This window comes from Paroedura picta, chromosome 6 (assembly GCF_049243985.1).
Source record: "Paroedura picta isolate Pp20150507F chromosome 6, Ppicta_v3.0, whole genome shotgun sequence".
NCBI classification, from domain to species: Eukaryota; Metazoa; Chordata; class Lepidosauria; order Squamata; family Gekkonidae; genus Paroedura; species Paroedura picta.
Genome location: NC_135374.1, coordinates 122,987,456 through 123,014,535, shown reverse-complemented (window position 1 = coordinate 123,014,535; position 27,080 = coordinate 122,987,456). Strand labels below are relative to the sequence as shown.

General features: G+C 45.8%; 1 protein-coding gene across 8 annotated transcripts in view; it reads left to right on the top strand.

Annotated features, from left to right (window-relative positions):
• The first annotated feature begins 245 nt into the window (after nt 1–245).
• AKAP11 (A-kinase anchoring protein 11) overlaps nt 246–27,080 on the top strand; it is a 44,410-nt gene continuing 17,575 nt past the window's right edge. For 3 of the 8 annotated variants that reach the window (XR_013232207.1, XM_077344070.1, XM_077344064.1), the window contains exons 1-8: nt 294–360; nt 6,467–6,709; nt 12,195–12,290; nt 13,122–13,229; nt 15,830–15,874; nt 19,540–19,674; nt 20,071–20,332; nt 21,492–26,076. Coding sequence is in view for 7 of the 8 variants with exons in the window: in XM_077344070.1 (XP_077200185.1) it covers nt 12,231–12,290; nt 13,122–13,229; nt 15,830–15,874; nt 19,540–19,674; nt 20,071–20,332; nt 21,492–26,076 (5,195 nt within the window). In the remaining variant the exon portion in view is untranslated. Of the gene's footprint in view, nt 361–6,466; nt 6,710–12,194; nt 12,291–13,121; nt 13,230–15,829; nt 15,875–19,539; nt 19,675–20,070; nt 20,333–21,491; nt 26,077–27,080 lie in introns of all 8 variants that reach the window. The other 5 variants (XM_077344065.1, XM_077344067.1, XM_077344069.1 and 2 more) reach the window with 5 other exon arrangements.

Below are 27,080 nucleotides of genomic sequence, written 5' to 3'. Positions count from 1 at the left end.
CTGCTGCCCCTGCCTTGAGCCCCCCCCCGGCCATTCCGCCCTCCTGCCGAGGAGGAGACCCCTAAAGGGGGGCTGGGGGGAGCCCAGACGCAGGGGCCTCCGCGGGGGGGGGGGGCTGACGGGTTGGGGGCGTGGCGCGGTGGGCGTGGCCCCTGGGAGGCCGGCGCCCGTAGCGGGAGGGCGGAGAGAGAAGGGAGCGACGGGTGAGTACCGCGCATGCCCGGCCTGCTGCGGTTGCCATGGCGCCACTGCCTGGGCCGCCACGGGGGGAGGGGGCGTCTCGCGAGAGGGGCGGGGCGAGGGCCTGCGTGGGGCGGCGGGGGCGCCTGAGGCGAGGCCAGGCCAGGCCAGGCCAGGCAGGTGAGGGGCCGGCGGGGGCTCCGCGAGGGGAGGGGCGCCGCTCAGGGGGCGGGGGGGCCGACGGAGCTTGCGGGGGGGGGTCGCCTCTGCCTGTGCCCCGGGAAGGAGGCGGCCGGTCCAGCCCTGGGGTCGCGGAGGGTGGCCCGGCCCTTGGGGCGCCGCCTCGGTGGGGGTGGGGGTGGGGGTGGGGGTGGGGGAGTTTCAGTTATGGGCACCTTCACTATTACTGCCTTTGCATCCCGCCGCTCCCGACGAGCTGGCAGGGACTCATGGGAACTGTAGTCCATGGACGAGTGGAGGAGCACAGGTTGACCACCGCCGGGATAGTGAGCCCCTCCCTCCTTCCCTCCCAGCCAGCCCAGGGCAGTTCGCAATGAAAGGCTCTTCCATCGTACAAGACCAAAAAAAAAGGGTCATAAATATGTTAAACTGCAGACATTTATTTATTTGTTATTGTACTTATGTTCCCTGTTTGCATGAAACAAGAACGATGCAGGGAACTCCATTTGTAATAATAACATGGTGATAGCAATAACATTAACACGGTAATAGCAATACCTACCTTACAGGACGGTGGAATAACTTTACAACTATAGTCCTTACTGGGAGCACTTTCAGATTGGGAGTTGCGCCGGGTGTCTGCTGGGTGCAGTTGGGGGGGGGGGCTCTGGGTTCTGGGGGTGGCTATTTTCTTGGCCTCGACCAAAAGCTTGGCAGAAGTGGCCCATTTTGCAGGCCCTGCAGAATTGTTTTAGCTCCGTCAGGGTCCTGATCTCTTCTGGGAGCTCCTTCCACTAAATGGGAGCCAGGACCAAAACAGACCAGACAGCTTCCCAGACCAGAGATTACCAGCTTGCTGGTGTTTATAGTGCTCTTTTGCGGGGCATAGGCAGAGGGGTGGTCCCTCAGGTGCTGCATATGGCCTTGCAGGTGATTACCAGAACCTTAAGGCGGATCCAGTCTTTAGCTGGCAACCACTGCAGCTGTTGGAGCACGGGCCAAATGTGGGCCCTCCAGGATGTTCCCACAAGAGCCATAGCTGCTGCATTCTGCACCAATTGTAATTTCTGGATCATGGGTAAAAGTAGGCCCATGTAGAGCAAGTTGCAGAAACCTAGCTTAGAGTTGACCATTGCTTGGATCACTGTGGCTAGAGGTTCTGGCACTAATAGCTTTGCTTGGTGCAGGTGGAAGCCATGCTACTCTTGTGGCCTGCACCTCCATGGAGAGGGAGGTGTCAAAGATCATGCCCAGGTTCCTGGCTGACTGTACTGCAGGTAGTTGCACCCCATCCAGGTGGGGCAATCACACTTCCTCGCAGGGACCCTTCCCTCCAAATCACAGGACTTCCATCTTTGAAGGATTTTGTTTCAGACGGCTCTGCTTCCAGATATCCAGCTAATGAGTCTGGGAATGAATCAGTGTTGCCATCCTTCAGGAAGAAGAGCTGGGTGTCATCGGCATATTGATGACATCCCAGTTCAAACCTGTGCACCAGCTGGGCAATATTGAATAGGATTGGGGAGAGAACCGCTCCTTGTGGCAATCCACATGGGAGTTTCCAGCAATGTGATTGGTTCTCTCTGGTTGCTGCCCTGTGTCCATGACCCCAGAGAAAAGAGATCAGCCTTTGGAGGGCTGTCCCTTGCATCCCAGCGTTAGCAAGGTGGTGAGCCAGGTGTTTGTGGTTGACTGCCTAATTCAAAGGCCTCGTTATCCTGAATACTTGTATAGAGGAGGATACTTCAATGCAGACTGTTTCTCATTATGCATTTGCTTCAGAAATACACGTAAAAGGCTGACAAAGAAATGTTGGCTCCTGCATTGGAAAATCCGTCTATTTTTCTCCTTGCTGTTTTGTGGTAGCCATCTTTGAGGCAAAATTCTGAAAGACAGATAGATATTGATAGTGCTAGAAGGATGTAACATTGCTTAGGTTTGCATCATTAGATCTAGAGAATGAGATAAGAACAAGACTATCTGAGATAATATATTAACCAGAGAATGTTTTAAAATTAAGCTCAGCTTTCTTGTTTCTTAATTTGAGTGCCAGTGCACCAGAAATCTTCCCTGCGGAACTCAGTATTGGGGTTCAGCCCTGCATTTTTCTAGTGTACTTTTGAGTGTCTTCTCATTTCAAATGGGAGGAGCCTTCTGGCATGGGGCCTTCTTGAGCCCCTGGGATTAGTTGCATGGTTCTTTGTAGGGGTGTGCATTCAGCTAATCCAAATTGAAAACCTTCCCCCTTTTTCTGACAATCCAAAATGTCCAAGCTTTATTTGGGATTTTTCAGGACCATCGAATAGCCACAATTAGAATGTATTTAAATGGCTCTCAGTCCCTTTAAAAGCCTTCAGCATTCACTCACTGCCACTGCCACAGCTAGCAAAAGGCATTTAAATTTTAAAGGGACCACAGACACTTCACAATTTAATTGTCTCCTCCCTGTAAAGAATGGGGGCTCCTTCTTTGAGGGCTCATAGAATTGGACCCCCTGGTCCAATCTTTTTGAAATGTAGAGGTTTTTTGAGGAGAGGCATCAGCAGCGTTGCTGAGAATTTTCCTAAAAAAAAACAGCCGTTCTTCCAGAATCCCAGATATCCTTGGATTGATTCTCCATTATAACCTATGGGAGCTATGGAGCAAAATAAAACAAACAACCCCCCCCCCCCAGCATTTCTGAATATTACTGCATCTGAATAGCATACTGGTATAGGAACTCGAGGAATTTTGGGAAATACCAACATTTTTGAGGTTCAGTACACCTGAACCCCCAAAATACTCTTGTTGGGGTTTTTTGCACACCCCTTGTGCTTTACTTATATATATATAGAATAATAATTCAGCAGAATGCTGTCACCAAATTCTCACAGTGCTTCAAAGTTGAGCTCATGGAGGGTATGGTTTGAGAAACTGTCTAGCCACTTTGTTTTAAAAAGGCCTAATTGCAGATGCATTATGCTTAAATAATTTATGGCAAGAACCAGTGTGGTGTCATGTTTAAGAGCGCCAGATCCCGACTCCATTTGCCAGATTACCACGGAAGATTGCTGGGTGACCTTGGACAAGTACTCTCAGCATAACCGACCTCATGAAGAGGAAATAGTGGATGCTGTAAGCTGCTTTGGTACACATAGGGGCGAAAACAGGGATGAAATGAGTACATAAATAGGATAGTAGCTTACATAAAGGCAGCTTACCGCAGCAGTTGGCCAGTCTAGTTCCCACCATAAATGTTGATGCTTTGTAAATGTTGACAGGGCTCCAAAATATACCAATTAATAAATTGCTTAATTTCGTATCACAAACCTCTGCATTTCTGTTGTGGGAGATGGTACGTGTGTGTGTGTGTGTGTTCCTTTTGTTGATGGGCAGCTTGGCAGAACTGTATTTTATGACATGCCAGGTTGTTCCTGTTAAGTCATGCATTCAGGAAGTAAACGTAAATAGCTAGGTTAATTTTGTCTCTTTTGGAAATCTGAGACGGCGATGTGAACTTGATACGGTATTTTAAAGTATGTATAAAACAATCAGGTTCTGACAGTTTTTTAGCACACCATGTAAACAGTGTAGTGGGTTACAAAAGTAGAAAAACCATGCATGCAAAAGAAAGACATATCAGGCATGATTCGTCATAAAAGTGGCAGAAAATGGAATTGCGACAGTGGACGACCATGCAGTAAGAACAGGATAAACTCCCAATAAACACTGGAGTAGACTATGTTCCTGTTCCTTTTATAAAGAAAGTGCCTTCTTGAACTTTTATCATACTACAGCCTCATTTCCATCATAAATATGTACTCCTGAGCTGCTCTGTTTCTTCTCAAAATGGGGATTCGCCAGATGTTTGGAAGCTGTTGCTGGATGGTGAGAGCAGAGCCGCCTGAAATTCAGCCCCTCCAAGACGGAGGTTCGGTGGCTGAACAGGAAAGGAGTGGGACAGGAAGTGCTGGGGAATGGCTTGACATCTCGTCCACTGCCAGGAACTTGGGAGTGATCTTGGATGCCTCCCTGTTGATGTGGGCCCAGGTCACAGAAGTAGTGTGCACAGCATTTTTCACTTGCGCCAAGCATGGCTACTAAAGCCCTACCTGCTCTCGGACTGTCTGGCCACAGTGATCCATGCCACGGTCACTTCAAGACTGGGCTTCTGTAACTCTCTGTACGCAGGCCTACCCTTGGCCTTGACCCAGAAGCTACAGCTGGTGCAAAATGGGGCTGCTCGGGTTCTATCATTGGGACACCTCGAAGGGCCCATCTCCAGCCAGTGCTGAGGCAGCTGCATTGGTTTTCAGTTGTGATCCAGATCATGATCAAGGTTTTGGTTTTAACCTTTAAAGCCATCAGTGGTTTGGGCCCTGCCTATCTGAGGGACCACTTGTATCCTTATGCCCCCCATAGGGCTCTTTGCTCTGTGGGTACCAATCTGTTAGAGGTCCCTGGCCCCAGAGAAATATGCCTGGCCTTTACCTGAGCCTGGGCTTTTTCTGCCCTGACTCCAACCTGGTGGAACGAGCTCCCAGGAGAGCTGAGGAATCTGACGGAACGATCAACGTTCTGCAGGGCCTGCAAAATGGAGCTCCTCTGCCAAGTTTTTGGTTGAAGCTGGTCTCTTAAGATCACTCAGGCCCCTATGCTATATCGAGTGAACCCCCTGGTGGTTGACTGGGGGGGGGCAGGGTGGAGGAACTTTACTATCTTGATGTTTTATTGGGTGTCGGTTTTAGGGGAGGGTTTTTAAAATGAGGTATGACTTTTTCTGTAATCCACCTTGGGTTTCAGAATAAGGCGGGCTAGAAATTGAATAAATAAACAACAGTAAATTCATAACATCGAGTAAAAACAATAACAGTGGTTTAAATAATTGATAACAGTATCTATAACCGCCCTGGGCTGTAAGGAAGGGTGGAATCAAAATCTAATAAATAAAATACATTTCCTGTAACATTTTCATATAAAAATTCCAGTACTAATGGTGACAATGTTAACTTGCTAACTGTGATTCCATAGGTGGACATGGGTAGGGTTTTTGGGGGGACCCAGTAGATGCTGTTGGTTTGGTCGACCTCAATCAAATGCCTGGCAGAAGAGCTCCATTTTGCAGGCCTTGAGGAGCTGTAGAAGTTCAGGAAGGGCCCTAATCTCCTCAAAGAGCTCATTCCACCAGATGGGGACCAGGACAGAGAAAACTCTGGCCCTGGTTGAGATCAGACGTGCTTTTTCGGGGCCAGGGATCACCAGCCAGTTGGAAGTGGTGTATAGAGCTCTGGGGGGGGGGGGCAGTCGTCAACTTTCTGACCTGCCTTGCTAACAATTTCATTTATCAACTAGTAGAAGAACCTATGAGAAGCTCGGCCATATTTGACTTAATAAACCAAATTTGACTTAATACTGACCAATAGCCAAGAGTTGGTGGGCAGGCTTATTTATTTATTATTTATTGTTATGAGATTTATTCCCTGCCACTCCTGAAGCCGGCTCATGGCGGGTTATAAAAACCCCAGTAAAACCCCAGTAAAACAGGACATCACAAAATAGCACACAACACCCATACTCCACTATACCCAATAAGCCACAGGGAGTTATCAAGCAGGGAGTTATCGTGTGGCTTTGTGTGGATGCTGTGACACAGTTTAATAAAGTAACAGGATTAACTTTTGCTTATATATTCCTACTCTTATGATGGTCAGTTCTTAGTCTGACGAAGGGTGCTTGCACTCGAAAGCTCACGCCCTGAATAAATCTTTGGTGGTCTACTGGACTCTGATTTTATTTGAAAGTTGTCACTTAGAGGAGGGCAGGGAACAGTTCCTGTTGGTGGTTAATTCATATTTCTAGGATTGGAGTTGCTTACACCAGATATTGATGGTCAGCAGGAATAGTTTAGAAAAGATTTGAACCAGGTAAGTTGATTTAACACCCAGCTGAGCGAAGCTTGTGGTTTTATTTCACTCAGGTATTTGGAGAGTCCCTTTGTTGTTTCCAGGGGTTTTTTAAAATTCCTGATTGCAGAGTTTTTAGAATTTTCCTGGCTTTTCAAAGATGCGAAAACTGCTTAATATTACAAGTTCTTATATTCACTATATATATTTTTTATTTTTTATAGCCCCTGAGGAAGACTTTTAAGGAAATGTGTTGAGTTTTCTGAAGATATGTTAAATCTTATTTTTAAGCACTTTGGAGTCTCCTTGGATCTATTTTAAAATTTCCAATCACCGTTTTTGTGCAATACAGAATATCTCTTCACTCTGCCCCTCATTATCTTATACTTTTATCCTTCACAACAAATACAAGAAATTTTAAGTCTGGTTGCCTCCTGGTTGTGAAATTTTAAGTCTGGTTGTGGTAGGTAAGTTTGAATTTCTGAATAATGTGAAAAAATGTCTGAATGTATAATGTAGCAGTGGGCCTCAACCCCCGGTCCGGGGACCGGTGCCAGTCCGCGGATCAGTCGATACCGGGCCGCGGCTCCTCCTCGTCCTCCTTCCCAGCTGCTGCTTCAGGGGCTGCCCTGCCACTCTGCCGCTGGCTCACTTTTGGTGCTCTCCAGTGGCCACCATGGCTGGGGCTCCCCCTCAGCATGGCACTGTGCAGCAGCAGCTGGCAGGGTTGCCCACAGGAAAGCAAGTGGAGCAGGGGCTCAGGCGGTGGTGGTGATGTCCCTCGGCAAAAGACTACCCCCCCCCCCCGGCCTCAGTAAAATTGTCAAGCGTTGACCGGTCCCCAGTGATAAAAAGGTTGGGGACCACTGTAATATAGTATATTCTTACAGTGATTCAGTTAATGTCAATTACATCTGTCATGCTAATCATTGGTTTGTGTTTCTATTATAGATGTAAAACTGCTGCAAATATGCATTTCAAAATAAAATTTCTTTTAAAATCCCCTGTACCCTCGGTAATAAAATTCTGTTTGCATCTCTATCTGGTGAATTTAGAACTGAGAAATAAAATTCTTTTTTTAGACTCATAAAATCATTAAGTGCTGTCATAGAGTGCTGTGATGCTAAAAACAGCATGAAAGTGTTCCTCAGTTATATTAAAAGGAAGACAAAGAATAAGGAAATGGTAGGACCATTATGGGGGGCAGAAAGTGACACTGTAGCAGGTGATGGAGAGAAGGCCGAACTGCTCCATTCCTGCTTCTCAATCTTCTCTTGGGAGGGGAATTGTGCTCAACATGGCAAAATCATTTCACGTGATGAGGGGTGGGAGTTGTGGCCTAGGATCACTGTAGGGGTAGGGCATAAACACCTTGTTTCTTTAAATGAAACCAAATCCTCTGGGCCAGGTGAATTGCACCCAAGAACTTGAAGATGTAATTTCTGAGCCTCTGTCTGCTATTTCTGGCAATTCTTGGAGAACAGGTGAAGTGCCAGAAGATTGGAGGTGGGCAAATGTTGTCCCCATCTTCAAGAAGGGGGAAAAGGAGGATCTGGGTAACTACTGACCCATCAGCTTGACTTCTATAGCTGGCAAAATTTTAGAACAAATCAAACAGTTGGTTCTTGAGCAGCTATAGCAGATGGTTGTAATTACTAAGAGTCAGCATGGCTTTCTCAAGAACAAGTAATATCAGGCTAACCTCATCTCTTTTTGTTTTGTTTTGTTTTGAGAAAGTTACTACCATAAGGGGAATGCTGTGGACACAGTTTACTTTTATTTCAGTCCGGCTTTAGATAAAGTTTCGCATAATATTCTTATGACAAGTTGGTAAAATGTGTTATGGATCCTATGACTGTTAGTTGGATCGATAAGTGATTGACAGATTACACCTAAAGGATGCTTGTAAATGGTTTGTCATCTTCTTGGAGAGGAGTGATGAGTGGAGTGCCTCAGGCATCTGTCCTGGGCCCTGTGCTGTTCGACATAGTTGGATACTTGTTAAACATGATTTGAATGAATGAATAGAAGGGGTGCTTATTAAATTTGCAGATGACACTAAACTGGGAGGGGTAGCAAACATGCCAAAATCAGAATACAGGATGATCATGACAGGCTAAAAAACTGGGCTAAAATTAATCAAATGAATTTCAATAGTGATGAATGTAAAGTTCTTCATTTAGGTAGGAAAATCATATACATTGCTATAAGATGGGCAAGACTTGTCTTGGCAGTAGTACGTATGAAACGGATCTGAGGAGGTCTTAGTGGACCATGCACTGAACATGAGTCAGAAATCTGACTTGATGGCTAAAAAGGAAAATGGGATTTTAGGCTGTATTAAATAAGTATGGTGCCTAAATCATGTGAGGTGATGTTACTGTTTTACTCTGCTCTGGTAAGACCTCACTTGGAGTACAGTGTTCAGTTTTGGGCACCACAACCGAAGAAGGATATAGAGAAACTGGAGCGTGTCCAGAAGAGGGCTATGAAGATAGTGAGGAGTTTGGAGACCAAGTTGTATGAAGAAAGGTTGAGGGAGCTTGGACTATTTAGCCTGGAGTGAAGATGACAGAGAGGTGATACGATAACCATCTTCAAATACTTGAAGGGCTGTCATATTGAAGATGGAGCAGAGTTTTTTCTGTTGCCCTAGAGGGTCAGACCAGAACTAATGGGGTGAAATTAATTCAGAAGAATTTTCAGCTAAACATCCAGAAGAAGTTCCTGACAGAGCGATTCCTCAGTGGAACAAGCTTCCTCGGGAGGTTGTAAGTTCTCCTTTTTTGGAAGTTTTGGCTATATAGACAGAAATGCTGGTTCTGTGAATTTAGGCAGATGGTGAGTGGGTGGGCAGGAAGGGATGTGCTTGTGTTCGTCTCTTGTGGCCCTTCCTTACATACTCAGGGAATTACTAATTGCCACTGTGGGATGGTAGGTGAATTTCCTCCAGGCCAGGCTGGATTCTGGAGATCTGTGGTGGTGGTGGTGGTGGTGGTGGTGGTGGTGGGAATCACTTAAGCATGAATGTGGGGTCACTGTGGGTGGGGAGGTAGTTGTGAGTTTCTGCATTGTGCAGAGGGTTAGACTAGATGACTCTGGAGGTTCCTTCCAACTCTAAGGTTGGAACGCCCTGCAGAATCCATGAAATTTACAATTACCTGTCCTCCACAGTGACTCCAATTCCATGCCCAGATGATGTCGCCCTCCCTGGCCAGAATCCCTGGCCAGTCTGGTCTGGAGGGAATTTGCTTTGAATTGGGCATGCAAGAAAGGGCCAGAAGAGCCAAGCATGGACACAATCCCTTCTGCCCACCCACTCACTCACAATCAGAGCACAGAATATTTTGAGGTTTGTGTTCTTTTGATAGGGAAAAATAAGTGAGAACTCTACATGCTTTTGATTTCACGTTTACTAGTAGTTGGATTCAAGTCTAACTGAAATAAAATTTGTCTAATCAAGAGGAATCACAAGGAAGAAAAGGCAGGGGAGAAGGAAAATAACCACTTTTTTGTTAGTAATTAAAGAAGCTATGCTTAACTATTTTCTTATTGGAGAAGAGAGAAAAAATCAATGTAATCCAGAAACATCTCTGATGTGGAGAAAAACCAGCATTTGTTAATCCTAATAGAGCTACAAGTTCCCCAAGGGGAACCACCACAATTAATTTAAAGAGCCTTAACTGTTCATCAATAGGAGGGGAAAAAAAGATATTTCTCTATAGCTGATGTGGAAGAAAGATCTATAAAACCTGCCTTCTTTTTTGTGTCCATAGAGGAGTCTCAGTTTATATTTCTCATTCTCCACATCTCTTCAAAAAAACATAACCCTCTTCTGTACTTCAGTTATTCCCTTGGTCAGCATTCTGTCCCATCTTCTTTTCTGTATAATAAGACCCCTGGAATTGTATAATAAGACCCCTGGAAATGTCCAGGATCAGTATTTGTAGCCCAATTGCAAGAAAGGGTTTAAAGCCCAGTCTCAACTAAGGAGTGGTTTGAATCCAACCAATTATTGAGTGTTGTGTGTCGTTCTTCTGCCCTGACTGCTCCATGGTCTTCTGAGGGGGGCATCTGATGGGACCTTTGACTGCATTTAGTTCCATGCACCAACGATCTGACTGCTGGGGCTGCTGTAGTCCCCTGGCTGCTCTTTGTGACCCTCCAGGGAAGGAGGGGGAGAGCATCAAGGGACCAAGCCCTATGAAGATAGGTTGAGGGACTTGGGAATATTCAGCCTGGAGAAAAGGAGGTTGAGAGGGGGCATGATAGCCCTCTTTAAGTATTTGAAAGGTTGTCACTTGGAGGAGGGCAGGATGCTGTTTCTGTTGGCTGCAGAGGAGAGGACACGCAGTAATGGGTTTAAACTTCAAGTACAACGATATAGGCTAGATATCAGGAAGAAATTTTTCACAGTCAGAGTAGTTCAGCAGTGGAATAGGCTGCCTAAGGAGGTGGTGAGCTCCCCCTCACTGGCAGTCTTCAAGCAAAGGCTGGATACACACTTTTCTTGGGTGCTTTAGGATGCTTAGGGCTGATCCTGCGTAGAGCAGGAGGTTGGACTAGATGGCCTGTATGGCCCCTTCCAACTCTACGATTCTATGATTCTATGATTCCATCCTATCTGGTAGCTGCCAAAGCTCAGAGTGACCTCAAGAGAGAGTTCAACGAGATCTGAACACAATGGAAAAATGGGAAATGAGAACAAGTTGCAATTTAATAAAGATACAGTATTTGCTGGCGTATAAGACTACCTTTCCCCCCTGAAAAACATGCCTCCAAGTGGGGGGGGGGGTCGTCTTATACGCCGGGTGCACTTTAATTGGGATAGACATAGTTGCCCATAGTGGCCCATAGTACTGTATTTTGAGTGGAAATGTTGAGGGGTTGTCTTATACGCCCAGTCGTCTTATACGCCGGCAAATACAGGTAAGTATAAAGTTCTGCATCTGGGTCAGAAAAATAAAAAGCATGCCTACTGGATGGGGGATACGCTTCTAGGTAACACTGTGTGTGAACGAGACCTTGAGGTACTTGTGGATTGTAAGCTGAACATGAGCAGGCAGTGTGATGCAGCGGTAAAAAAGGCAAATGCCATTTTGGGCTGTATCAACAAGGACATCACCTCAAAATCACAAGATGTCATAGTCCTATTGTATACGGCACTGGTCAGACCACACCTGGAGCACTGTGTGCAGTTCTGGAGGCCTCACTTCAAGAAGGACGTCGATAAAATTGAAAGGGTACAGAGGAGAGCGACGAGGATGATCTGGGGCCAAGGGCCCTATGAAGATAGGTTGAGGGACTTGGGAATATTCAGCCTGGAGAAAAGGAGGTTGTGAGGGGACATGATAGCCGTCTTTAAGTATTTGAAAGGTTGTCATTTGGAGGAGGGCAGAATGCTGTTCTCATTGGATGCAGAGGACAGGACGCGCAGTAATGGGTTTAAACTACAAGTACAACGATATAGGCTAGATATCAGGAAAAAAATGTTCACAGTCTGAGTAGTTCAGCAGTGGAATAGGCTGCCTAAGGAGGTGGTGAGCTCCCCCTCACTGGCAGTCTTCAAGCAACGGTTGGATACACACTTTTCTTGGATGCTTTAGGATGCTTAGGGCTGATCCTGCGTTGAGCAGGGGGTTGGACTAGATGGCCTGTATGGCCCCTTCCAACTCTATGATTCTATGATTCTTCCTCTGTGAATTCTTATTCACCAGACCGTGGCTGGGACAGTGGGGGATCTCCGGCTATGGTGAGAAGCGAAAGCAGCCCAGATGCACTGCATGAAAGAAAAGGGAGAGGAGGGGGGTCGAGTCAGGATGCAATTCATATTTATTTCGCTTTCTGGGGTCAGTTAACTTGTGCTCTTTCACTATTTAATCCGCATGGTGTTTTGTTTTTTAATATTTGGGTCAATATAAATAATCACCAGTCCATTTTCTTTTTATTTAGAAGTTTCTGACCCCTTTACTTAAAAACTAACGCACTATGGAAGGCATTACTAGAGTCCGAAGGAATCAAATGAAGTCCAGAGGAGCAATGAAAAAGGTAAACTCTTGCTATTTAAAATGTGGCATTGATTCACCTGCTGTTGAGATGCTCCGTGAAGTATTGCATCCCCCCCCCCTCTTTAGGCAAAAATACTTCAGGCGATGTTTGTTTTTTAGCCTTCAAAAGACCCATTTTAAGATCTGGGCATTCAGAGAAGATTAAAGATAAGATCTTATGAGGACAGGTTGTGTTCAGCTTAGAAGAGGCCTGGCAGCTTGTGACTCGAATCCAGTCCCCTGGCACTGGGTGCTTATCAGCCTCCCCGTTTTTTGCCGCTGGGAGCAGGCAGCAAGAACAGATGGCTGATCTGATGGACAGCCTGGCCTTGTTGGGTGAAATGGGTCACAGGTGGTGCCTCAAGAAAAGTTGGATGTTTCTGACTTTGGAAGCATGTGCAGGGAACTCAACGTGGAAGCAGTTCCCAGCAGGAGGATGAGGACGGGGTCTGCGAGTGACGACATTGGCTGGCCATAACCCAGCAGATGCTTGGGGCCACCTGCTGCTCTCCAGTAGGCTGCATTTCCCCAAGTCCTCTGGGGCGGTTGTGGACAGCACAAGAACTCTCCCACCGTTGCCCACTATAGCATTGATTTGGGTAAGAAAGGTTTTTGGTGGCATAGCCAACCTACCCCCAACGCCTTGCTTCGCTGAACGCATTTCTCATGTTGAAGACGATACGCCCGAGGTCAGAACAGTTTCCATTTGTATCTGGCAGAAATTAATATGTGATTTGAATTGTATCCTAGTGACTGATAACTTATGGAGAGGAAAGTATAAGATGGCACAGTAGCACGTAGCAAAAAATGAACTGCAGTTTCTGTCTTCCAGAGCTTCAGTGACTGTGCCTTGCCTCCCATGAAGGTGTGGTTGCAAAGCCAAAAAGAATTATGCACGGTCTCCACAGAAGAGCTGGAGGGGAAAGGACACTTCCATGAGGTTAGGCACTGCTCCGACCTTTGTGTCTGTGTTGTGTGCGAAAAAATATTGTAAAACTCTGGGTGTGGGTGCGAATGAAATGCCGTAAAGGAGGGGTAGTCAACCTGTGGTCCTCCATTGCTGGCAGGGGTTCATGGGAATTGTAGTCCATGGACACCTGGAAGACCACAGGTTGACTACCCCTGCCGTAAGGTTACTTCTCCAAAATGTCCTATTGCTAGCTGCCTTCAGCATTTCCTAGCATTACTGTCTTTTCCAGTGACAGAACGTTCATTTTAAAAGTTGTCCTGTTGACCAGAGCTTCTGCCTCAAATTCTGAAGATGTCACGTCCCCACAAGGCCCATCCAAACCATGTGAAACAGACAGAGGCATATTTTTAGAGAAGTCCATAACCTGTTTATTTAATTCACAGAGAGCAAAAATGGGCTTTCAGCCACAGCAGGAAAACATTGCTGAAGATAAAGCTTAGTGGTGAAGTCAGCATAGCTATAGGTTTTATCCCGAGCCTCCCTTCACTTGGCCTTTACACACTGAAACTTATTCCCAGAGAAAACGCTTTTTATTTTCAAAGTGCAAGTAAAATGAAAACAATTCAGAGGTTTTTATTTATTTATTTATTTAATTTAAGGATTTTTATACTGCCCCTCTTGGACTTTGCAGTCTCGAGGTGTTGTGCAACTGATTGGATAAAACAGCAAAACTGATAAAAATATATAAAAACAATTAATTGCCAGTAAAATCAGAGCTAACCCATCTTAGTAGAAGAAGAAGAGGAGGAGTTGGTTCTTACATGGCACTTTCCTCTCCCTGAAGGAGTCTCAGAGCGGCTCAGAGTCGCCTTCCCTTTCCTCTCCTCACAAAGCCATATGCAGTTTGGATCCTATGTATTTGAGGGGCTGCCTTTCTTCCCAGAGAGCTCTCAGATCTAGCAACCCCCCTCAGTTAAGGATCCCTGACCCTAAATAAATTTGCCTGACCTCAACAGGAGTCACTGCCAGGTCCTGCCCGGTAGAATGAGCACCTGAGAGGGCTTGCTGAATTCCACTGGCCCTGTAAGACAGAACTCTACCTCCGGGACTATAGTTGAGGCCAGCCAAGATAACCTCAATAGGAAAATGCAGGGCCTCCCTCCTGTCTCTCCTTTCGTCCCCTCCTTTCCCCCCTCTAACTTACTCCTGGGATTCACTTTATTTACCTCAGCACTTTATGTTGGTGCTAGCTTGGTGCTAGCTTGGTGTAGTGGTTAGGAGTGCTGGCTTCTAATCTGGTGAGCTGGGTTTGATTCCATGCTCCTCCTTCACAGGCAGACAGTTGGGTGATCTTGGGTGACCTCGCCACAGCACTGATAAAGCTGTTCTAACCGAGCAGTAATATCAATGCTCTCTCAGCTTCCCCTCCCTCACAGGGTATCTGTTGTGGGGAGAGGAAGGGAAGGCGAATGGAAGCTGCTTTGAGACTCCTCCAGGGAGAGAAAAGTGACATAAGAACCAACTCTTCTTCTTCTTTGGTGATATCGGGGCTCTCTCAGCCTCACCTCCCTCACAGGGTGTCTGTTGTGGGGAGAGGAAGGGAAGGCGAATGGAAGCTGCTTTGAGACTCCTCCAGGAAGAGAAAAGTGACATATAAGAACCAACTCTTCTTCTTCAGTGATATCAGGGCTCTCTCAGCCTCACCTCCCTCACAGGGTGTCTATTGTGGGGAGAGGAAAGGGAAGGCGACTGGAAGCTGCTTGGAGACTCCTTCGGGTAGAGAAAGTGGAATATAAGAACCCACTCTTCTTATTCTGCCTCCAAACAATGAACCAGTGCAGTCGGAGGAGTATCTGGCCAATTGTCCATCAGAAGATAGAGCTGGGTGTCATTTGCACATTGGTGAAATCCCAGCCCAAGGCTCTGAACTGGCTTTCCTGAATCTTCCTTGTGCATCAGGGAGGCAGAGGAGATGCTGGTTTGCTGCTGTCAAAGCCAGACACACTCCTTCAGTATGCGCCCCTCTCTGAGCAATCCCACTTAGGGGAGCATTCAGAACAGGAACAAACAGCAAAGGTCCCTTGGCTTGTTTTGCATGCAGGTCTCCCAAAGATTTCTGGTAATGTGTCTGGAATGTTGCATTCACAGCTGATCAGTGTTCTTCATTGTAAGATGCTTAGTCATTTCAAGGCCCTCAGCACACTTACTTTGGAGTAACAAGGTGGTGTGGGTGCTCTCTCTTGATCGAGTAGGTAGAAGAATGTAGTTTTCAAGCTGGTGATCCCATCGCCAGCTTGAAAACTACTTTCTTCTGTCTACACATCTTCAGCTGATGGGTCATCTCTGCCTCTCTTGATCGGATAGAAGGGAGAGGGAAGCACATGTTTGAAACACACCAGCAGTTTACCAGGCCTTTCATGTCACCGACTGCCAAATCTTTTCACTGGAGGTGCCAGGGATGGAACCTGGGACCTTCTGCCTGCCAAGCAGATGAGCCAGGATCTCTCCACCAAAGCCTCAGCTGCAAGTTCTGAAAAGGCCTGGGCAATCCGGTCAGGGGTCTTTTCCAGAACACTGGTGGTCAGGTACTTAACGCTTTCACACACTTATAAGATGTGTTTATATTGCAGGTTACATTTCTGTGCTTTGCGGATGAAACGGCCATGGCTCCTAAGGTATTGTAGTTGCAGTACGTTCCGGAAAGGTGGTTTAGCTTAACCCAGGAGACCCCAACCTGGTGCCTGTGGCTGCCACAGTTCCCACAGACACCTTTCCTGGCACTCTGGTTGTTAGAAAGTAGGTGGGGCTTTGGCCCAGCAAGGTGTCTGAGCAGCTGTTGAAGATTTGATTAGCTGCACAGATTGTTCAATACCTTGGATTGGCATGCCACAGGGATATTCACTGTGCGTCTGAAGGTAAGCTGCAGCAGCCATTTTGTAGCTGGCTGTGCCTCCTGCAGCAGCCATTTTGTAGCTGGCTCTGCCTCCTGCAGCAGCCATTTTGTGGTAACCATGTTGTGCCTGCTTCCAGCAAGCCATGTCAGCATTCCAAAGGTGCCCACAGGCTCAAAGAAGTTGGGGACTCCTGGCTTAGGCTGTTGCAGCAAACCACACTTCAGTTGCTATGACTCAAATAACTGGTGTTAGTACCACGTCCTCTTTAGTTCTGTGGCTCTTCATTGTCATTTCCTTTAATAGTTTTACATCGCCTTTTTCCAGACAGAAATTTTATCTAGCCGCCTGCCGTGAGTGTGGGCGACTCCTGCTACCCCTGCATGCATCTACACACAAATTCCTATTCACAAATATAGTTCAGTGGGCAGCATTGCTTTCCCAAGCCCACAAAGTTACTTAGACTCAATATGAATGTGGCTTAGAGATGTTTAAAGAGGGGGAGCAGGTTGCCTGATCACAGGCCGCAGTCCTTTCCATTCGTTCCTCTCACAGGCTGATGCCCGCTGGCCTCCTTCTCCATGGCTTTTATTTGGGGATAGGGGGAGTTGTGCATCTGGTGCTGTCCTTAGTGCATGTTCAGCACCCTGGCTTTAAATTAGCAAAACGTGATCATACAGCATGATTGTGAATGTGGAATATTTAAAAAAACCACAAGCCCCCCCCCAAAAGCCTTGATATGAACTCTTCCCATATGGTCTGGGTGCTCTGATGTCACTCTAGAGCAGGGGTAGTCAAACTGTGGCCCTCCAGATGTCCATGGACTACAATTCCCAGGAGCCCCTGCTCTAGATCAGTGGTTCTCAACCTTCCTAATGCCCCCTTATTACAGTTCCTCATGTTGTGGGAACCCCCAATCATACAATTATTTTCGTTGCTACTTCATAACTAATTTTGCTACTGCCATGAATAGTAATGTAAATATCTGATACACAGGATGTATTTTCATTGTTACATATTGAACATAATTAAAGCATAGAGATTAATCACAAAAACAGTATGTAAATATATATTGTGAAGTATTTATTTCTTATTACAAACAAATGAAATTTTGTCCTTAAGCATGGGGTAGCATGGGTAACAGTCTTAATATAACAACAGTAAACTACATTGCAACATTTTTTGACATTATGTGTAAAAAGCCAACGTCAGTGTGAGGGTTGGGGTTGCTGCTTTTTCACCAGGTTAAGAATGTGAATTAGGGAATGCATGTTTTAAATTTCACATTGACTATTAACCTTAAATTTCTTTCTGGCATCTGCTGTTTGGTAATGCAGATCTGAGCTAAAGATAAAATGGGACAAATGTGTAAGAATTTGGGTCTCTGTGACTCTGCTGTTATTTTATATCCCATGTACAAGATGTAGGCACCATGTTTGAGGGGCCACAAAAGTCAGCTCCATAGAGATTGACTAATGACCTGGAAATGAAATTTATGGTGACCCAACAACTATTCTGAGTTGCAAACCTGTTTAAACCCAAGTTTGTATTTTTATTTCCCCCCATTGACCAGGATGAGGGCAATAAGTTACATAAGGCTTGCCTGATCTAATCAGAACTCAGAAGCCCAGCCAACACTGGTCCACAGCCAGGGAATAGCACAAAAAGACTTGCATCTGAATGCCAGAGTTCAGTAAAGCACCTCTCCTCATATTATCTGAAGCAGGCTTGCAAACAAAATTGGCAGAATTATTTATATTCTAGGTACAATTTTTAACAGCCCCTGCAATTCTGAACCAAACAGAGGCAGTAAATAAGAACTAGAAAACTAAGCCCTACCCTTCACCTGCAGGCATGTAGGAACAGGACTCTGTGGCCTGCAGCCTACTTGTAAAACCAGGAGGTCTCCAGCCACCAGCTGGAGGTTGGCAAACTATCTGGGAGGAGATTTGGATTGGGGGAGCTAGTTTCCCAGTAGTTAATCCCCCCTCAGCCTAATGATATCTGATACTAAAAGCACAGATCTTACACAGGCAAGAATAGAGTTTATGCATAGTCCTAGATATGTGTGTGGGGGGGTATTCCCCCCTAAAATCCCCTCTCCATACCCCTACGATAGAGAATCCTAACACCAGAATTTTTAGACTTTTTATACACGGCCACTGAAATGGTGGCATGGAGAACGAGGAGGAGGAAGAAGCGAAGCAAACCGATTACGCACGGGACGGAACGCAACGGTGGCAAAACCCTGAGTATCCAGTTATGCACGTTATCCAGTTATCTCCGGGGCGGCTTTTGGTTGCGCCCTGGTCCTGGGAAGCTCCACTTTCTTCCGCATCTCGCTAATGTGGCTTTTTCGGCATCATACGTTGACTCTGCAACCGGTTGCCGCCTGCGGCGTGCATAATTGGTGATTTTAGCCGCCAACATTCCACCCCGAATGCAGACTTTCCACTCCATGCATAATGGGCCCTGTGGAGTCACCATTGGAAGGAGTATACGGGATTATTCTTTAAAATAGCATATCTGCAGTCCATAAGAAAAGCCTGTGTAGGCAGACTCTAATTTGGGAACCAGGTTTAAGTCCCCTCTCCTCCACATGCAGCCAGCTGAATGACCTTAGGCCAGGCACAGTTCTTTTAGAGTTCTCAATTTCACCTATTTCACAGGATGTCTGTTGTCGGGAGGGGAAGAAAAGGTGTTGCTAAACCACTTTGGGACTCCTTCAAGTAGTAGAAGGTGGAGTAAAAAACCCAGCTCTTGTAATAAATCCTAATACCAGTTTTTTAAGAAAACAAACAAAACAAATTGTAATTAAAAAGACTGCTTATTTTAAGGTCTATCTTATTCACAAGTAAAGGTAAAAGGTAATGGTATCTCCTGTGCAAGCACCGGGTCATGTCTGACCCTTGGGGTGACGCCCTCCAGCGTTTTCATGGCAGACTCAATACGGGGTGGTTTGCCAGTGCCTTCCCCAGTCATGACCGTTTACCCCCCAGCAAGCTGGGTCCTCATTTTACCAACCTCGGAAGGATGGAAGGCTGAGTCAACCTTGAGCCGGCTGCTCGGGTTGAACTCCCAGCCTCATGGGTAGAGCTTCAAACTGCATTTCTGCTGCATTACCACTCTGCGCCACAAGAGGCTTTTTCACAAGTAGCACTTCAAATTTTAGTTACATTACATCAAATACATTAAAAAAACTTCTTTTGAGGAGTTGTTAGACGTTGAATTTTAAGCAGATGTGTTGAGTAAACGATTTGTGGTTCGCACCCTTCCTCAGCAAGTCCTTGCTAACACCTTGACATAGTTACAAATGATTCCACTGGAGCCTCGGTGATCTCCGTGGCTTCCATGACCTCCGAGCACGTGTTTCTGTAGCAGCTGGATGTGCACTCTGGCTTGGCATGCATGCATTAATTTTACTCCTGTTTGTATTCTGCTTGGTTTAGGAATTTGCAGCCATTTCTATGGAACTCTTGGATCTTCTGAAATCACTTCACTGGTACAGTTTAAATGAAGATGAGTTTATTTTTCTAAAGGATATACAGAGACCATCAGAGATTGGTGATGTTCTTAATCAGCAGGTAACACATTTATGCCTTTGTGTAAAACTCCTAAAAGAATGGGTTGTCATATTATTTTGTCTTTTAGGAAAGGCTTGTTAATTGTTCATGGGACACACCATTCTGAGGGTAAGGTGAGTGAATGTGTGTGTTCCCCAGCCTACAAATGATCTACATTAAGCTGTATGAGTTGACCTTTAGACTGATGGTGTGTTTGTCCTAACGTCACTCTTCTCAACATTTCCCAAGCATTCCAGTAATGTGCTTTCTGTTCTGTTGTAACTACAAATGAACTTGACTTCATATTCTAGATAAACTTGGGTCCTGGAATAATGCACAATAAGCTGATTTTAGAATCACATGGCAGGTATATAGGGGTTGCTGATTGACTGCAACGTTGTTATTGTTTTTTGTAAGGACTGCCCTTCACAAATGCTGTGTGTGATGAGACTGACTCCTCGTCCAAGACTCAGTGTCGATTCTCTGTTTACTTTGTTGAGCGAGTACGCCGTGGGTATAAGGTGTGCTATGGAAACATCTTCGTTGCAGAAGCATGTCTCAAGCATATCACAGACTGAAGATGACGACACTAATCATTCAGTGTCTTCCATTGAGGATGATTTTGTGACTGCTTTAGAGCATCTGGACGAAGATGAGCCTACAAAGATAATGAACCCAGGTAAGATTCAAGTGGGTCGCCGTGTTGGTCTGAAGTAGCACAACAAAAATAGTGTCCAAGATTTATTTAAGGTGGGAGCTTTCGAGTGCATGCACAGAGTGCATTTGGACTCTCTTTTTGTTGAACCCAGCTAAGTATTCCTGAACGGTTGTGGCAGATTGATGACTCTTAATAGAACACAGTATAGTATTTTAGTTAACTAAAAGGGATTTAAGTGGGGCAGTTAACTTTGACTTTGGAAAACTTTTGCATATAGAATTGAATGATTTCCTTAAGCTCTGCTTAAGGAATGAAATAGGGGGAATGATATCTTCAAAGAGTAATTACCCTGTGAAGTTCTCTACTGCAGGCTGTGGTGTTGATGACCACTTTTTAAAAAGGCCTCGACAGATTTGTGGAGGAAGGCCCCATTAGTGGCATTTGCTCCAGTGATTAATGTAACCTCTTTTCAGAGGCAGTCATGTGGGTAGAGGGCCAAGAGCAGGAGGCGGCTGTGGTCCTCTTGCCCTGGAGGAGAAAGCTCAACTGCTGGGTCCGGGAGTGTGGTTCAGCTCAGCTGCTCTGAGATTTCCCTGCACACCTCCTTGCCAAGCCTACAAGACCAGAATTATTTATAATGTAGACCTGCCTCCTCATAAATCAAAATAAGTGATTTTATTACATTTTCTTCTCAGGAAGTATCATTTCCTATACTTGTTCAAATGGATTTTTATGTAATGTCTGTCTTAATTGCTCTACACGCAGGGGCTTATGATTGCATAAATCTGTGCCCAGGAAATTTAAGTTTCTGCTGAAGGAATTATAGCTAGATTTAGATGTAGATTCTGACTTCTAAATCATTTGACCAGTTGCACCTCTAAATGTCATATTACTTAAATATTTTGGGACCTGCTAATTGAATTTAAGGGGAATTCTTACTGATGAAAGGTGGATCAGTTTTTGCTGAATCTCCCCTTATGCTATCCCCTGAGCCCCCAGGAGCAGAATTTTGGGAGATCTTAGGACTTCAGCATGACGTAGGAGATAAGAAGTCTCACTGTGCAGATGGGAATTTGTAACAGTCTCGGCAGAAATCCTCTGCAGATCCGAGCCTTTTGCATTATTTTACGTTCGGGTATTTTGTGTGTTCATTGATCTCTTTTTCCCTCCTGTGACTCAGACCAAGTTATCCCTGAGAAACTCCTACGGGATGCTGCTTCACAGACCATTGTTGCTCCTCACTTAGGTTCTGCTGATCGAAGGATAATGACTAAACCATCTTCCAAACCATCAGCTCTTCTAGTCAACATCCTGGAACTTCAAGGACTGTCACCCTCCGTAAAATGTTCAGTCACAACTTCTGCTTCGGATCCTGGGCTACAGATGGATTTTTTCCGGTCCCATAATTGTTCTGATCCGAGTGTTAACTTTTTACCTAAAACATTATTTTCTTCCTCTTCGGCTGAATCCTCAGAGTCTGACTGCTCCAGCCCCAGCCCAGTGATTTTCTTAGATGAAGAAGGATATCAAAGAAGCCTCAAGGCAAAGCTCCAGTTGCCAAAGATCCCAGTCATGAAGGATGGCGTCGAAGACTCAGACTCCGAAGTGAGTGAATTTTTCGATAGTTTTGACCAGTTTGATGAACAAGAGCAGACCCTGCAAAGTGGCTGTAAACTGTCTCAGGGACCCATGTTGGGCCACTTAGCCCCAGAGAAAGCGATTTCATTTAAGAAATCAGGCTCTGCGACGACAGCAATGAATCCCCGGAAGTTCAAATTGGATTGTCCCGCTCTGCCAGCTGATGTCAGGAAGCCGACTCCCCGCAAACCAGAATCTTCGTGTCGTAAGGACATTCTGGGTGTCCCAGATGCCCCCCGCCCTTTGAAAACGCCGGGAGATGAGAGCGGAGGTTTGTTCAGCCCTATTCGGTCATCAGCTTTCAGTCCATTAAGCAACGGCTTCTCATCAGAGTGCCTTGGTCCACCAAGTGGTAATAGAGCTACCAATAACCAAAATCACAACTTACTTTGCCATACCTATTCAGATTTTGCAAATACAGTTTCCTTTGACATTCTAGGATCTGTCTTTAATTCACGTCCTTCATCATTACGTGGATACTCCCGAGAACTTTCCAACCGTAATAGAATGGTCTCACAAGAAGAAATATTTCCAGGTGCAGAGATCAAAGGGGATAGTTCTGGGAAAGAGCTCGATAAGAAAAGCAGATCTAAACGGAAAGCGCGAGTGATTAAAGACCACATCCAGAAATTTGCATCAGACCTTGTTGAAAAGAGTTTTGGCCATGCGTTTAGAGACCTTCAAAGGGGTGTTTCTTCGTGTACGAATGTCCTCTGCCACCTGGCTGCCAAGCTGACTTCTTCAGCCTTTCAAATAGCTTTTTATGAGATCAGTAGGCAACAAGCCTTTTCACTGAAGCAGAAGGCCATGGGTGGGCTAGCAGGGCTTTTGGCGAGTGAAGCCATAGCAGGTGCTTTAAAAGAACTGCAATCTATGAAGCAACAAATGTTTACCAACCGGGTTGCAAAATTTGCAGCTGATCTTGCAGAGGAGCTCATTTTTGAGGGGATCATGGAAGTGTGCCAGTTTTCTCACCCTTCAACCCCAGCTGCTTCTGAGAACAGGTCCTTCCACTATGATGACAACGTGGTACGGTCCTATGCTGAAGACTTATCTGATTCAGTTATCCAGGAAGCTTTCATTGAGTTATCCCAGGTAGATGTGACCTTTACAACTCAGGCAGCAATTAGTGTATCCATGAACAACATAAAATATGTTAGCGCTGAAAGTATTCGAGAATCCACGCAGAACTCCGGCGCTTGCTCAGTAGCTTTGAATCCAGGGCAGGAATCCAGGAAGGAATATACCATCCATACAGCCTTGTTCTACACTTCTGGCATTGCCAGCTCAGTTCCAGTGCCCGTAGCTGGACGGGCACTTTGTCACAACCAGATTTTAACTGATAATGTCAAGAGGAAGGATCATTCAGCAAGAGATGACTATGGGAAAACGCATAAAGACTCTGCAGAATCGAATTACGACTCAAGAAAGAGGCAAGAGGAAATAACATCCTTAAGAAGGATTTACTTGACATCAGATAGCAATTCAAGTAGTGCATGTAACACTCACATTTCAGGTGAGCAAAGTGACTGCAAACAAGCAAATAATCCTGAAATCAGTAACATTTCTCACTTAAGTGGGATGCCGGCCATCAGTAATTTTTCTGGAACAATGGTAGATATGATAGTAACTGAGGCTTACGAAGCTGTAACTTCTTCAAAGGTTTCTAAAACATCACAGCATTTTACAAGTATCTTAAGAACTGAGAAAATGCCATATTTACAGTGCATTGGTGAAGACCCGTGTAGGAATGTGTTTGCTAATTACTTGGCCAAGCGACCAGTAAAACAGTCTGGAGATGAAACAAAGTCTCCGTGTTCTGCTACAAGTGAGAAACTAGCATACTGTGTAGGCTTAGGAATTAATAAAGAAAAATCAGAATTACAAAGTACCACAAGTCAACCTGGGAAAAAGAGTGGTGCTCCGGTCATTGTGGGACAGCAGCAGATGCCCCTGAGTAGCTTGTCTAAATTTCATGTAACTCCAGATTGCTGTGAAAGACACTTGCTTTCCGGGCCTAAAGACTATACTCAAGAAAGGAAGTGGCATGTTGGTTGCAGGTTGTCAACATGCACGACCCCTTTTTGTTCTGGGACTTTTGTCAAGCATGTTGATGAGTTTCCAGAGACAGAAAGATGTTCGGTAAAATTTTCAAGTAACCCACTGGAAACACATGACATGTGCAAAACAGCAGGCTGCTCTGTGTCCGGTCAGGAAAACACTTTTGCCCTTGCTTCTGTGTTGCCGAACTGTGACGAAGCCTATCATATGGAACATCGATCAAGAATGAGAGAGGCCACTCTGGGTACGGTGCCGGACACACCACCCCCAACACCCCTAACCCCTTCTCAGGCTACTTCTGACTGGAATTTAAGAAACTTAACAAAGCAGCTTAAAGGGGAACTTGCAAAGCAGTTTGCCCCTGCTACTCCTCCTCCTACCCCTTACAGATCAGAGGGGGATGGAGGATATGAAAATGGACATTCTCTCTTAGAGAAGGAAGAGTTCATACTGAAACTGATGCGCTCTCTTTCTGAAGAAGTCGAAAGCAGCGAAGACGAGTCTCCGGAAGCACTGACGAAAAAAGTTAGAGCATCGCTACGGACCCTCGCCTTCGCAGATCATCTGGCCACGTGTATCACTTCCATGGCCACTGAAATGGCCGCTGCACATTTAGAGAATGAAGCCGTTGAAACAAAAAACTGTCTCCAGCTAAACGTGGGAAACCAACAGCCTGGGCCTGCTGCAGGTGTGAATGTTTCAGAAAGAAATGTAGGCTCCTTGCGGATGTATGCTAGCAATGTGGCCGGCAAGATCATTGGTGAAGCCAAGAGAATAGTTCAGTCGAGACACTGCAAGCATTTGAGGCTGAAGCAAGTGAATCGTCAGGCTGACTCTCTTCATCTGAGGAGAAATTGCAGTGAATGTCGGTCAAAAGGAAAGACATTTCCCTTGTCAGACCAGCGGTCAAAAGACACAGATTATTCTGTCCTTCCTTTACCCCAGAATTCAGAAGCTCCTGGCCTGACCACCAAATTTCCCAGTTGTGAAAGTGTAACAGATGAGTATGCAGATCACATTATCCGGGTTCTGAAAAGAGAAGGTGGTCATGGTGACCTTATAATGGAGCAGTTTGCCAGCAGGCTTGTTTACAGATCTGTAAAATCAGGTATGCAGCAAGCTGCCCATAAACTCAGAACGAGGTCTAATAGAAAGGTTGCTCCTGATCAGAATTTGCAGTTAAACAATACACTTGGTCCATTTGAACTAGTAAACAAGGAAACAAAGAAGCAGAAAAGAAAAAATATACATCATTTTGGTAAACAAGCATCTGAAAGCAAATGCAGCATAAGGAGAACCGAATATCCAAAGTTATTAAATTTCTCGGAATCCCTTCCCCACAGCCTAACCTCTGATGTCAGAAGAAAACTGAAAATGTCATCTGTTTGCTTGCCAAAATCCTTAACTGACACTTGTTTGTATAAAAAATCGCAAATCAGTGCAGTAACGGATGATCTCAAGACATTCTCTAAAGCCTTGTCTCCTGTCTTTTGCAAGCAAAAACTGTACCATAGCACAGGCAGTTTAAACGACTGTGCTTACAGAGACAGCATTATTCAGGCCATAGAACAATACGCTAGGAAAATAGTTGATGACACTCTAGAAGTAAGCTTGGAATCTGCAGCTTTCCAGACCACTGCAAACGGGACTAATGGAGAAAGGTCAACACACGCAGAAAAGCTATCTCCATTTTCGACAACTGCTTGCAGGTACTGCTGCATGAAGGAGCATCAGCACTATGCTGGAAGGCCCTCTTTGCACCTCCCTGGACAAGAGCTTCATTCCAAGAGTGGACAGATTTCGAACTCGAGACTAAATGGCAGCTGTCAAAAATCTCATGTTTTTCACATTGATATTCCTAAAATTCATATTAATATGGAAGAGAAGGTTGTATTTGCTGACAGTGTGATTGCTACCAGCTTTGACAAAGCAGAGAGGCAGCTGAGCAACACAAGTTTGGCAGCTGATAGTGGAATCGGCCATGATGGAATCAGCTTTGCGGAAAGCCTGACTGCAGAAATTATGACTTCCTGCATGACGAACATGGGCCAGGCTGTCAACATAAGGTAATGGTGCCTTTTTTTCTATTTGGGTTTTAGAAAATGGAGTTATCTCTGCTGTTTTCTGTAAACATGTATTATTTCATAATGAATACAATACAATTGTTTTAATTAACAAAATGAAAGAGTCATAAGAACTTGCCATATAGACTCTGCCGCCGACTCACCTTTGGTGTGCTCTGGTGGCCGCCATGGCTGGGGCTCCCCCTCAGCGTGGCACTGCGCAGCTGCTGCTGGCAGTGCTCCCCAGTTGGCGGTGGGAAGTCAGGGGCGCCGGCGGGAAAGCAAGTGGAGCAGGGGTTCATGCGGCAGCAGCGACATCCCTCGGCAAAAGACTACCCCCCCCCCCGGGCCTCAGTACAAATGTCAAGCGTTGACCGGTCCCCGGTGATAAAAAGGTTGAGGACCACTGCTCTACACAGTGTTCCCCAACCCCCAGGCCATAGCCTGGTACAGGGTCGTGCAGCCCTTGTTACCGGGCCACGGTGGGGGGAGGGAGGCACCAGCGCCATTGTGCCAGCGAGAACACCTCCCTCTTCACCCCAGCGGCGCGGCGCTCGCTTCACCGGCAGCCAAATCGCTCAAGCCTTGGGCAGAGGGAGGCCTGGAGACCAGGGAGGGGGGAGAGGGAGAACGGCGCTTTCTGTGAGGCGCTCACCAGCAGGTGCAACCGCACAGGTGCAGAGCTGCCGCACCTGTGCATTTGTGCCCACCGGCGAGTGCCGTGCTGCGGGGGGAGGTGCGGGTGCAGTCACAGGTGCGGCAGCTCCGCGCCTGTGCGTTTGCGCCTGCCAGTGAGTGCCAGGCAGTGAGTGCCACTCTCCCTCTCCCCTCCCCCCGTCTGAAAAATGTTGGGGACCACTGTCGTAATGGACAAAAGAGGGAACGAAGTAACCCAACCTCTCTACACAATTAAAGTCTAAAAGTCTGTGCAGCAGCATAATATGCTCAATATTAAAATACAAATATTTATTTTAATAATTCATGTAAACATACAACATTTTAAAGCA